This window comes from Saimiri boliviensis, chromosome 9 (assembly GCF_048565385.1).
Source record: "Saimiri boliviensis isolate mSaiBol1 chromosome 9, mSaiBol1.pri, whole genome shotgun sequence".
NCBI classification, from domain to species: domain Eukaryota; kingdom Metazoa; phylum Chordata; class Mammalia; order Primates; family Cebidae; genus Saimiri; species Saimiri boliviensis.
The window spans coordinates 45,688,954-45,703,166 of record NC_133457.1 but is presented as its reverse complement, the minus strand read 5'-3'; the positions used below and the strand labels follow the sequence as shown (position 1 = coordinate 45,703,166).

Genomic DNA, 14,213 nt, shown 5'->3' with positions numbered 1-14,213 from the left:
TGGCCTGCTTTTCTACAGTCCTATGACCTAAGAATAATTTTTCCCCCATTTTTAAAGAGTTGTTTAAAAAATAATAAAACTAAGAAGTTCATGCAACAGAGACCTTATCTGGCCCAGAAAGTCTAAACTATTCACTATCTGGCTCTTCAGAGAAAAACTTTGCTGACCCCTGTCCGAGAGGTGTCATTATTATAACCTCATTGGCAGAATCCGGAGACTTCACTTTGGCCAAATCTGAATATGTAATCAATTTTTTTTCACATATATGAAAATGAAATTTGAAAAAATTTAAATGTTAAGTACATAATGACTTAGATGTGTCCTTAATTCACTAAAACATCTAAATGAAATGTTGATTCGTCATGGACAATTTTATTTTATAATTCCTAACTATAAAAACAGTCTTGTTTGCTAATTTCAATTCCTTTTTAGCCTAAAGGAAGCATAAGAACAGAAATTCCCTTATGCGCAGCACCGACTGAAGAAGATTCTAGAAATCCCCAGTTCAATGTCAGAAACCAACGTTTTACTTTCTCCTAAAATTTCCTGTGATTTCTTTAGAAAACTTGCACTTAATAAATTGGGGGCGGGGGAGGAATTCTTGAATAACATCTATCAATCTTGAAACTTCAAAGAGGTGGTGAAAAACTCTAACAATAGCAACCAAGGCTGGAAGGAAGCTTCAGGGATGTGGCTTTATCTAAACAGGAGCCACCCACACCTTCTGGCTGTATTAACCCTTGGGCTGCTACTAGAAAAACCAACAGCCGTAGGTGTAGGTACAAGCCAGCATCTCTTTTACTGGGAGACCAACAGGAAATGTTTCTTTTCATCAGCCGCCAATTACAGAGAAACTCATAAACTGAACACTTACTAAGTTCCTGGCTGTGTGATAAGGATTTTATAGAATATTTAAATTTAATTGACAGGAAAACCCTATGAGGTAGAAACTGCTATTATTATAAACCCCATTTGACAGATAGGGAAGCTAAGTAATTTTCCAAGATGATAAATTTAGGCAACAGCAGAGCTGGTATTTAAAATGAGCACTGCCTGATTGGAGAGACTTCTGATCTCCAGCCCAGGCCTGACTTCTAAACTTCATATTGGTGAGAACCAACTAAGAATGACAATGACTTTAGGCTAGGTGTGATGGCTCACGCCTGTAATCCTAGCACTCTGGCAGAAGGATCACTTGAGCCCAGGAGTTTGAGACGGCCTGGGCATCATAGTGAGACTGTCTCTAGACAAACTAAAAAATAAAAATAAAAAAAATTAGGCAGGCACTGTGGTGCCTCCTGTAGTCCTAGCTATGAGGGAGGCTGAGGCAGGATTACTTAAGGTAGGAGTTCAAGGCTGCAGCATACTGTGACCCTGCCATTGCAGTACAGCCTGGGTAACAAACAGAGCAAGACCCAGTTTAAAAAAAAAAAAAAAAAAAGACTTTATATAGCCACCCAATTTGATAAAGTGTTTGTCTTTAGTGTAGCCTGGACCTAGTGATTTTATAACCATCCCCCAAGTGACATTGGTAATTCTTGTATAATGTGTCTAAAGGAGTAAATTTGGGGTTTAGAGATTATTTTCCTTTGTTCTGAACTAAGAACCACACTTTAGTAGTGTCTCTATAAATATGCATCTTTTCCCTGCCAGAAAACAAAGTTTCATGTGAAGGAGAACCTTAAAACCTTTATCTTTTCTCAGAACCTATTCTCAGGGCCTAGACCTTAGCAGGGCTCAAAACATAATTGTTGCACTATTGGGACCCTCCATACTCGATATAATTCTGAAGGGCATTAAAAACAAGGGTGGAATTTCTCCAAGGCCCATTAAAAAATGAGGGTACAATCGTAAACATTTTTAGCCTGGCCTCGATAGAGTTCAGTGGGTCTGTGAATTTGAATGGGCAAAAATTGCATCTTTTTTATTTTCTCTAACTTTTAATTGAAAATTATTATTTCCTAGTATTAGCTGGACCTATGATTTTGTTGCTGCAGATGTCTCAGCATGCAACTGACACTCATCACTTAGACATTTCAATTGTTTAGATCTGCTCTTGTTATTTAAAGCATTACTAAAGAAACACATATTACTGTAACACAAATTCATTTTTAAGATATGTGATCATTGTATTTCAGTGTAATTGGTTTTCTTTGAAATACTCTGTGCTCTATTTTATGCATTTAAAACACATCACTGTGAGAAGTCCATGGCACATACACACAAAAAGGAAAGTTCCCCTGGCAGAGTGAAGGCAGTTGGGCTCTAATCTCTTCTCCAGGACTTCCTAGAGCAGAGACTATGAAATTGATGGGTTTCTCTGGAAGGTGGTAACTAGAGCCAGTGGCAGATCTGCCCGGCTTGATTTGCTGTGCTGTACATGGACAACTCTGGATGCTGTCAGAGCTTCTGTGGAATGGGAAGGGAGCTCTGCAGCGGAGAATGAGGAGAAGCCCTCCTTCGAAATCTTCTAACAGCAAGAAAGATAACTCACAGACAATGTGCGCTGTTGGGTTAGGCACTGAGCAGTTTATTTTGTAAACATGATCCCACTTTATTTCTCCAACAACCCTATGTAGGAGGCAGATTCCCTTAACACCATTTCACAAAGGAGGATACTGAGTCTTGGTTGCATCTACGTTTTTGTCTGCTTGGTAAATACGTCTTCTTGCTCAGTAAAAGTTGTGCCTAGTAAGCACTCAATAAATGAATGCTGTCCTTTTAATGTTATAATTAACACAATGACTTGAGACGGGAAGTTCTTCCTTCCCCTCAGCTATCTCTCTTTAGCACAGTTTCCTTCTTTGAATCTCAGCCAGTTGCATCTACACTCTTGCTATAGGTGAACACGCTGGCATGTGAACATCCTTGTGGTTACAGCTTCACTGCCAACTTCACAAGTATCTCTCTTGGGATCTGATGCCCATTCGTGTACTAATACACCAGAGTATGTGAAAACTACCATCCATGTCCCTTTCTATTGCTTGGATAAATCAGTACCCCAGTAAATTTTGCCCTCAACTCCTTTATTGAGTGGAGGAATTGCCAGCCTACTTCAAATATTAAAGTAGGAGCCTATCTCCCGGATTCGGCTATGTTGATTTGTTTTTTATCAAGACACATTAACTGATCCACATAGGATTGTATTTACCAAGTTGGCCTTACTTGAATGTTTTTATTTTTTGATCCAAGTGACTTTTATTTAAAAGTGAATTTAGGGAGATTCAGTTCTAAGTTCCTTTTAGAAACTAATGGCGGCATAAATAAGGACTTAAAAGAGGCTGGGAGAATGTGTATGCGTGCACGCATGTGTGCATGTGTGTGCGCACAAGCATATTCAAGTGGTAAGACAAACTGTTTACTTTTCAATCACTCCACAGGAAAGTGTATCATAGGATTTCCCCTTGGGGTTTTCTGCCAGTTTGTTTTTTTTTTAATGGCATACTAACATTTATCTTTGGAAGACAGAAAAAAAAAAAAGAATTTGACATTTGTCTTTAAAAAAATATTTACGTATCAAGACTCTGACATTTGCAAATGGCTCCTTATCTACAACTAAGTCTGGCCTCTATCTGTGACCAGAGTGGTTGGATATTTTCAGAATTATTAAATGCATCTCTGGGTTCACTGTTAAGGAGACAGCTTGGTAGTGCAGAAAGAACCAAAGCTTTGAAGCCACTCAGATGATTTTTAAAAAGTAGGGGGCAGACATGGTGGCTCACACCTGTAATCCCAGTACTTTGTGAGGCTGAGGTGGGAGGATCACTTGAGCCCAGGAGTTTGAGACCAGCCTGGGCCATATAGTGAGACGCTGTGTGTATACAAATAAAAAAGCAGCTGGATGTGGTGGTATGGGCATGTAATCTGAGCTACTTAAGAGGCTGAGGCAGGAGGATCACTTGAGCCCAGGAGTTCAAGACCGCAGTGAGCTATGACGCCAGTCTATTTTAGCCTGGGCAACAGAATGAGACCCTGTCTCCAAAAGTTAGTTCTCTCTCCCTCTTTCCTTTCTCCTAAGAATATTTAAAATAATAAATATACTTAGCCCAAAAGCATGGGATAGCCTTCATAAATTATTATTCCAATTTCTCTCTTGTGAAAAAGAATTCATTCCAAAATAAAACACAGATATAGAAAAGTGCATAAAACAAGTGTCTGGCTTAGTGAATTATTGTAACACTCTTATAACCCCTGGTTGTCAGGTCAGAAAATATTTTTGCTAGCCACTACAGAAGTCTGTTCTGAGAAACATCAACTCTCTCTCTCTCTTTCTCTCTCTCTCTGTGTGTGTGTGTGTGTGTGTGTGTGTGTGTACACTCAGACATGGATACACTCAATATATACATCTAAATATATATACATTACAGTCCATATTTAAATTTCTTCAAAGTTACGGGTCTGATATTTGAATTCAGAATCCAGTCAAGGACAATACATTAAATTTGATTGAAAAACACAGATTTTTAAACTGTAGTGTGTGTGTGTGTGTGTGTGTGTGTGTGTGTGTGTGTATATACAGACATATAGATGTATATATGTGAGTGTATCTGTGTCTGAATGTCTGTACACACACACACATATACACACAGAAAGAGAGACAAAATTAATGTTTCTCAGAACAGACTTCTGGGGTGGCCAGTAAAAATATTTTCTGACCTGACCAGTGGTTACAAGAGTGTTGACCTTATAATAATTCACTAAGCCAGACACTTGTTTTATGCACTTTTTTATATCTGTGTTTTAAATCAATTTCTGAGAAATCAGAAAATAATTTTGCTGGCCACCCCAGAACTGTTCATGTTCCCCAACTCAATCAGAGATCCCTACTTTCCTCTAAAAAGTAGTCACTCTTCCTGACTTTTATAGTTATCATTTTCTTGAGGTTTTTTTTTTTTTTTTTTTTTTGAGATGGAGTTTCGCTCTCGTTGCTCAGGCTGGAGTGCAATGGCATGATCTTGGATCCCTGAAACCTCCGCCTCCTGGATTCAAACACTTCTCCTACCTCAGCCTCCAGAGTAACTGAGATTACAGGCATGAGACATAACGCCCGGCTAATTTTTTATTTTTAGTAGAGATGGGGCTTCTCTATTTTGGTCAGTCTGGTCTTGAACTCCTGACCTCAGGTGATCCGCCCGTCTCAGCTTCCCAAAGTGCTGGGATTACAGGTGCGCCCGGCCCTTGAGTGTTTTTAAAACTGTTTTTTTTTTTTTTTATCATCCAAGTATGCGTCTGTAGTCATCTTGCTACTAATATGACTGAATACAAATGGAAAACCCTGTTTTTTTGCAGAATTACTTTTCTTAAAAAACTTCCTACAATAAAAAAACACCGGTAGAATCTTTACAAAAATGTTGAATCTCAATTAATCAAACCATGAGACAAATCTAGAAAGTGCCTTTATAAAATAAATGGCCTGGCTTATTCAAATCAAAGTCCATGCCATGAAAACCAAAAAACACACTGTAGAGGCACAACAATCAAGTTTAATGTGTTGTCCTTGACTGGATTCTGAGTTTAAACAACAGACCCATAACTTTGAAGAAATTTGAATATGGACTGTAACGTATATTTAGATGTATATATGTGAGTATCTGTGTCTGAATGTCTGTATACACACACAGAGCGAGAGAGCGAGAGCGAGAGCGAGAGAGAGAGAGAGAGAGAGAGAGAGAGAAAGCTGAGCATTCACATATACGCTTCACATTGTAGAGTTCAAAGATGTCACCACCGTTTTCTGCATGTTAAAAATTTTGTTGGTGTGTTACAGAAAGAACAGCTTGGCACCCTGTTATTTTAAGTGTGCCCCCAGACCAGCAGCCAACAGCATCCCCTGGGAACTTACTGGAAATGCAGAGTGTTAGCTTTGTCCTCCACAAACTGAATCAGAATCTGCATTTAAAAGTTCTCTTGGTGATTCATTTACACATTCACGTTTCAGAGGTAAATTTTATTTTTGCTAAACAGTTTAGCAAAAATAAAGTTTCTTGGTACTCTGCCATAGAGATGCTTTCCTCCTACAAAAAATTTCTCAGTGGAATTGTTTGCAAAGTTCTTGTATAACTGTGTTCGGTACCAGCCAATGAGAAAATGGTCCATGAGAATTTGCTAGTCAATTAACTGGTGGAAGACTGTAGAATGAGATATGATTCTCCATCCATCATCCCAGTAAAAAGCACGCAATTTAGGCAAACAACAAAAAATCATTTTAATTAAACAACTGAAGGACAGCAAGCTCACTAGCAATGCAGGATGGAATTTAACTTCCAGCTATTGGTAGTATTGTTTCACATTCTGGATACACTTTCAGAGTATTTTCTCTTCAAATGATGGAAGAAGTCTTCTCTCCAATTTCCCACCTCTCCTATCCCAATGCACAGCCTTCTTTGTATTATTTCTTTTACCTCCCTCCCAGATGGAAAAGCCTTGCATGTATTCTAACCCAGTATGACAGTCTCTTCTAGAATACCCATGAGAGGTAGAGGTAAAATCTATACCTGAAAATGTTATGGTAGAAATACACCACTCCTTTGTTCTCATTCCATAATCAAATTCCAATATTTCTAGCTGCAGATATATTGAGATAAAATCTAAACATTGGGATATTTTTAAGTGATTTTTTTACATTAAGTCAAATGTAGCCTATGGGTACTGCTATATTGACCCTTCGACTGTTCTCTGAAGCCAAAGGCAACCAAATGCGTCCAGTTTCTATGGGATGAGAGCTCTTAAACTCCTGCTGGACATTAAATTCATATCCCCTAAATCATTTCATTTTCAGGTTGAACAGCCATGTTTTCTTCAGTTACTTTTCAAGAGATATATTTATGAGACTCTAAAGTCTGACATATTTATCAGACCCTAAAGTCAGCCTGTCCAGCGTACAGCACCCAATAAATGCCAGGACCCTTTTTCTAAGGGTAAAGTGATCTGGTCTCTGAAACCAAGCTTGCTATTTAAGAGTCTTCATCATGTGTTTTGCTAGACACAGATACAATACTTGGCATGTAATCTGTGTAGCAAAGATTACAGGAGACTCTCACCTTCTTTCCACTGAGTGAAGTTTAAGGCTCTTGATGGTTTGTTCTTTTGGTTTTGTTTTGATTCTTTCAGCCAGATCATCCTGATTTCAAAATGACCTTAACTCATCTCTAAGCCCTGGGGTCTTTATCACATGAGCAGATGCCCAGCCAGTGTTTTGATAAGTGCTCCTTTGCAAGTGATTGTTTGAACCTATGTGTCTGATTTTATGTCTACCTGTCCAGTTTTGGAAAACTGGTCATTTCAGGCAATTAAAACCCTGATTCAGCCTTTGCTCTGCTAGGCAACCCTTCCATTGTGCTCTCACCCTTCATGTTCCTCCTTAGGATATAGATTCCTACTACTTATCTTGCTCTGACTTTAAAAGGAGGGCAAGCAACATTAGGAGGGTACCTACAAGGTACCAGGCTTTGTCCGGGAAATGACGGCACATCTGTCCCTCCACAGACAGAGCTTCATACCTGATACATGTTCTTTGGAGCAAGATTTTGTTTTTCATTTCCCTTTCTGTGTTATTACAGTCTTCTGACTACTAAAAGCTGAGGTTTTGTTAGGATTCGCACACCTGCCCAGATTCTGTAATTCTTCTTCTGGCTGCCTGTCTGAATTATACCTTGTACTCTGTCTAGGGGTCCTCATGTTCTCAGGAAACCTGAAAGCAAGATACACTTTTTTTTTTTTTTTTTTTTTTTTTTTTTTTTTTTTTTGAGACGGAGTTTCGCTCTTGTTACCCAGGCTGGAGTGCAATGGCGCGATCTCGGCTCACTGCAACCTCCGCCTCCCGGGTTCAGGCAATTCTCCTGCCTCAGCCTCCTGAGTAGCTGGGATTACAGGCACGCGCCACCATGCCCAGCTAATTTTTTTGTATTTTTAGTAGAGACGGGGTTTCACCATGTTGACCAGGATGGTCTCGATCTCTTGACCTCGTGATCCACCCGCCTCGGCCTCCCAAAGTGCTGGGATTACAGGCTTGAGCCACCGCGCCCGGCAATACATTTCTTAAGTTATTTTAGGATCCTCTCCAACAGGGAGACCAGACCGCTTTGGAAAAGCACATTCATTATTCACAATACCTGTTAGGTCACTAAAATACATTCTCTCTCTCTCTCTCTCTCTCTCTCTCTCTCTCTCTCTCTCTCCAGCTTTCCATGTGAATCACAGGCTTCTGCAATTCCTTCCCACCTGAGTTTTTTCACCTCCTAGAACCACACATAGAGCCTTCCTGGTCCCTGCCTTGTCTCTGCCAAGGTGATGGCACCCAAACCTTGCCATCCAACCTTTTGGACACATTGAGGTTTAAAATGTGCTTTCCTTTAACGTATAATTAAATCAGTTGTAAACTCTCAGATGCCTATTCCCAATGAGGACCTTGACCTATTTCTAAAACAATTGTTTGTAAATTGTAGAAAACAAAATAATAGCCTCTCTTACAGAATCTTGTTATTCCTCCATGGATGGGCTAAAACAGGTGTTGGTTTTTCTTTTTCTCTAACCTTAGAATGCAGAATTTTGGCTCCTTCCTGTGGTGGCTGCCATTCTTTAATTGTTACTGTTCCTTTCCAGCTTACATGGGGAACATGATGAAAAATATAAAAAGATTTGGCAGAACAAACTGTCTTGAGTCCAGTGGTTTCCAGTGTTGACTGTATATTAAAATATCTTGAAGAATTAAAAAATAATTCCTGATACCAGGCCCCAGACCAATTAAGTCAGAAACTGCAGGAGTAAGACCCAGTTAATGAGGAGTTTTTAAAGCTCCTCAGGTGTTTCCAATGTGCGGCCAAAGCTGAGAATGACTACATCAGCCTGGTGGAAGAAATAGGTATTTTGAATAGGATGGGGCCTGGAAAATGGAAGACATGGAAAGAATTTTAATGACCGAATTTCAGCAGAATTGCTCTTGACAGTGGAACCAACCAAATCCTCTAATTAGACAACAAAAAGCATATATATGTATATTTTTATAAGTAGATAAGCAAATATACATTATTTCTTTAAAAGTTAACATGCATTTTTAAAAATAAGCATAATTTGTCACGGTAAAATGGGTATTTTACATAACAGGTAACATGCAGGAGCAATTTCGAATCAGAAAAGATGTTCCAAAGGCAAGTTCCCCAGATGTCCAAATGGTGGTGTATAAACCCTGTGGAGTTTATATGGGTGGAAAGAAAAGCCAGTTTCACCGTGGTTAGCTAACCTGAGCTTTTTTTTTCCCCCCGGTGGGACACTGAGACTTCGAAAGCAGCAAAAGGTCCCAGTGGACCCTTCTGGCCATTACTTGTACCATACAGTTTATAGAACACATGGAGGCCGTAGTGGGCGAGGCTGGGACTTCGGAGGAACCACCAGAACCTTGCTACAGCACCAGCAGCATGGGTCTGATTGCTTTCTGGGCCGCTCATATCCAGTAGATGGAATTTGAGACAGTCTGTGTGTCCATACTGGATTCCACTCTGCCATGATTCACATCACAATGAGGTTCTAGAGTACAAATATTCACAACCAGAAATCACATCTGGCTTCTGTGCATTTCTGTTTACTTTGCTACTAAGGAAAAAAAAAAATCTTGAAAAGTGAGTTGTTTCTGCCTTGTCACTTCAAATACATTCTAAGCTTCCTTCAACTGAGTCACAGTGTCCTTTAGCATGCAAAATCTTTATTATGTCCTTGGCCAGACACAGGGCCATATGGATGAATTCAAAGTGTGCTTTCTAACCACGGCTGGTTCACAACCAAAGGCTACTTCAGCTCTGAGTCATCACCTCAAATGACTGATTTCTCTTCCCCGGAATGAGACTAGCAACTTTAATCCATAATTTTCTTCCTCTTCTAACAACTCTTCTCTACCATATTTCCACACTTATTTTTTTGTCTGCATTTAGACCAGAAAGTAAATCTAGTTTGTTTCTTTTGAAACAAAAATGCACAACTGGAAAGCCAGCTATTTTGAAGTATGAGAGTACAGTTCCAAGGCAGCATACCTAAAATCCCCCAGAGCTACCAAAACACCATTTACGCGTTTCATCTCTTACACGCAAGAACTAAGCGTCTGCCCAAGAAGCCAGCTCCCTGATGTTGAAGCTGAACAAACACAAAATGAGATTTGGGAGAAAGAGGGCAACATCTCTAAGACTTCCCTTACTCAGAAAGCAACAGAAGTCAAGAAAATGCTCAAGGCCTGTGATCAATACACCGGGTGGGTTTGCCGGGTGGCGCAAAGCAACGACATTAAGGACACAATGGGTCCAGAGGGAACCAGCTGGCTGAGATGTTCTGTTAGCAAGTTAAACATAGACAGGAAACCGCGTGTCTGATACTGTAAAAAAAATCATTTGTCTTCCTGCCAGAGTTAGGCTTGCAAACCCAAAAGGCTGTTTTCACTTAAAAGAAATGCTATAACAATCAGAGAAGAAGGAATGAAACTTTGTGGCTACAAGAAGTCCTCTTCTCTGCCCTTCCCTCAACTTCTCAAGTTAGCGTGTATCACCACACCAACTGCTAAAGGATGCACAAAGCTTGAGAGTCACAACGTGTGCCACTCGGTGACAGCATACATCTTCTGGTCTGCTTCCCTATTTAACCACATAGATTGAACTTTGAGTCAGAAGTGGTTTCTCGAGTCCTGGTTTCAAAGCTAGCAAAATATAATAGATTTATTTACTTAGAGTCCTATCCCATTCCAAAAAAAAAAAAAAAAAAAAAAAAAAAAAAAAAAAAAACCACACAGTGAAAGAAGATAAAATCAAGATAGGTGCTAGAATTATGATAAATGTGAGAAAACAGGGTAAAAACTGGTAAGCAAGGTTGATATTAGTATACTAAATGTGTAGGTACATATTTGCTCGAAGCATGGTTCAGATTTGACTCTAAGCTTTGCTGCTAGTTAGCATTTGAGAGAGAAACACAAAAACCTTGAACATCTCTATCAAGGGTTGGCCTGAGACCTGTTTTTGTAAATGAAGTCGTACTGGAACACAGCCACGTCCAATCGCCTACACATTGTGGCTGCTACCACAGCAGAGCTGAGTAGCTGCAACAGACACTCTATCCCCTGCAAAGCTGAAAATATTTATTATCTTGCCCCTTATCAAAGAAGTCTGCTGACCCCTGCTCGGTATACTTCAAAGCATCCTTATGATAAGAAGCAAACAGGTCCTCATGAAGAAAACACCTTTCTAGAACAGAAAGCCAAAAGAAGTTTCTCCTGGCTTCCTCATAAAGATAATGATACAATGCAGTGAACCACATCCCCAGCATTCTTTACAGTAAACATATCACTTTGATTCACAGGACTCCTTATGATGGGTAGCACCTCAATATGACTCAGGTGGAGGAATTTTCAGGGAGTAGGAGAATATGTGATGTTGGTACAGAGCTCCTCACTCATCTGACTAAAGCCAAAGATAAGAAATTTGCATCTAGTGGAACAGTAATAACTATTTACAGTCAAAATTTACTAAGTGCTTGCTCTATGCCAGTTGCCATGCCAAGTTCTCTGCATAAATAAATACATTTATCCTCAAAATAATCCTGTTAAAGGGATTCATTATTTCTACTCCCATTTTTCAGAGGGGAAAACAGGTGAAGCAGTCCTCCCAAGAACAAAGAGCTTAGACATGGCTGAGCTGGGATCTGAACACACATGACCTCAGCAGGAAAGCCACGCTCTCAGTCCTGCCCTCAGTCGTCTTCCCAATAGATAAGCATCTTATTGGCCATCATCTATACACATCATTTCTCATACACATGGAAACAGCGTCAGCCTGAGGTTGTGTTTCTTGCCAAGAACATGCTAGGTGGGGGTCTGGGCTGCTGTTCAGCAAACAGAAAGGTAGCCTCTTATGTTAGGTGTGCAGCCTCCCATGGGTGTAAGACTGATAAAAAAAGCAAACATACCACCACCACGGGAATGTGGAAGGGTAAGGGTATTCCTTCAGGAAGAGACGGGATGAGCTGGTTCTTTTAGGATTCTCTTATGGACAAAAAAATGAGGAACCAACTATGGGATCTTGGAAAATTCCAGTTCCTCTCTGGAAACCCACTTTTTTGTCATTTAAATGAACAGTCTGGAAGAGACAATTCACGGGTTTCACTTCATCATAAAAATGTAATGATTCTATGAAACAAGACAGCACACCTGAAAGTGGTTAGCACAGGTGTGCGCATTCAGAGTAGGCTGCAATCCAAGGCAGCAATCATCACTATGGTTGTACTCTGAGTTCCCACATCCTAGGCCCCGGGCTTGCCGCCACCTTGCCTACATTTCAGTTGGAAAAGGGTAGGACACTGCTTTTGCAAACAAACGACTCAAAGTCCAGGGCTTAAGTCCAGTGCTATCTCTTTCCTATGTGGCCCCAGTGCCTTTCATTTTCTAGAATAAGCAGTTCAGGTCTAAGTTAGCAGGGAAAGCAGGATGGCCAAGATCCAGTCATTTGGGAGCTCAAGTGGTCTGGCAGCAATGCCTCCCTTCACCCTCCCTGGCTCACCGTCTCGCTTTCCATTTACCCAACTCCAGCAGATAATCTTAGCAAACAACCCAGGAATGCACTGCTTCAGGCCAACTCTTCATAGCACCACACTATTACTCTCCAGGGTTTTCCAGGGCTACCAAACATCTCCTCTGTCAATCTAATTCAAAACAATACCTTGTCAAATGCATCTTGAAAACATTCACAAATGTCTTCTTGCTTTGAGAAATAGCAGGGGACAGTCTCACAGATAAACTAATACAAATACAATAAACTGACATGAACATGATCATGGAAACAATAGAAATGCTTACTGAAAAGGTATCTGATTTTCTCTACATTAAGATCCATACCAGAACATTTGTGGAGTATATTTAAAAAATAAACTTTATTGCCAGGCACAACAGCTCACACTGGTAATCCCAGCACTTTGGGAGGCCAAAGTAGGTGGATCATCTGAGGTCAGGAATTTGAGACCAGCCTGGTCAACATGGTGAAACCCCATCTCTACTAAAAATACAAAAAATTAGCTGGGTGTGATAGCAGATGCCTGTAATCTCAGCTACTCGGGAGGCTGAGGCAGGAGATTCTCTTGAACCCAGGAGGTGGAGGTTGCGGTGAACCCAGATCGCAATACTCACTGCACTCCAGCCTGGGCAAGGCGAGACTCCCTTTCAAAAAATTTAAAAAACACAAATAAATAAAAATAAAAATAACCTTTATTGTCACTGCTGAAAAAGACCCATATGCCACTGGGGGCTTCTGTTATACAAGCTGACTGAGTAATGCTCATTTCCAAATGACCAGGTTTTAGATCAAATTTATTCCTCACGGGCCCATTAGCTCAGGGAGTTACTGGCATGAAGTCAACAAGACTTCCATTTCTGGTTCCATCCCGACCTGGTGAGTTCACAACAGTGCTTCTCACACTTCAATGTGCAAACAAATCACTGAGGGCCTTGTTACAGGCAGATGCTGATGCAATAGGCCCCAGAGGGCCTGACACTGTGCAGTTCTAATAAGCTCCCTGGTGATCCTGCTGCTGCTGGTCTAGACACTTTCAGTAGCAATGGTTTATACCATTCAGAAGAGGTATGTGCCTTGGCACAGAGCACTCTTTGATCAGGGAAGGAGTCAGAAAGGATGCACCTACTGCGTGCCAGCCACTGTGCTGGGCACTCCCGAGCATCACCTCCTTGAACCCCACAACAACAACCCACAGGTACCATTTATCAGCACTACTTGGCCAATAATGGCACAGTCATTCAAAGAGAAGGCCTTGTGGCCCAAAGCAAGCTTTCCATGGAAAAAATGAAGAGGGAATGAATCCCTTTGGCAAGTACAGAACTGCGATTACCCTAATCACTGATGTGAAAGGCACTTGTGAGTCGTTTCAGTTTTATTTAGCTGCTTCCTGCTGTGATTCTGAGTCAAAACAGGAACAACGCGCCTAATTTATAACATTATCCAACAATGTCAGGGATGTGGTTAGCTTTGATTAGAAATTCTAGACTCAGCATGCTCCCTTTGCCTCTGTGAAGGCACGTGGAGAGAAAAAGAAACTGGATGAAACAGGGACTAAAGCAGAGTGAGCCCCTCCAAAACCTTGTGGTGTGATATGTAGGTATCCAAATGCTCGACTTATGCACCAGAGTCAGCACTCAACTACAAAACCTCAGTGTTAGAACAGACCTAGGCTAAACA

The 14,213-nt window shown here is 40.6% G+C and overlaps 1 protein-coding gene across 4 annotated transcripts in view; it reads right to left on the bottom strand.

Moving 5' to 3' along the window:
- TGFBR2 (transforming growth factor beta receptor 2) overlaps positions 1 to 14,213 on the bottom strand; it is an 87,655-nt gene that overhangs the window by 26,045 nt on the left and 47,397 nt on the right. For 2 of the 4 annotated variants that reach the window (XM_074405776.1, XM_074405775.1), the window contains one exon: positions 7,149 to 7,254. The exons of the other annotated variants lie outside the window; for them this stretch is intronic. In XM_074405776.1, coding sequence (XP_074261877.1) covers positions 7,149 to 7,254 — 106 coding nt within the window. The remainder of the gene's footprint in view (positions 1 to 7,148; positions 7,255 to 14,213) is intronic. 4 annotated transcript variants of the gene reach the window in all.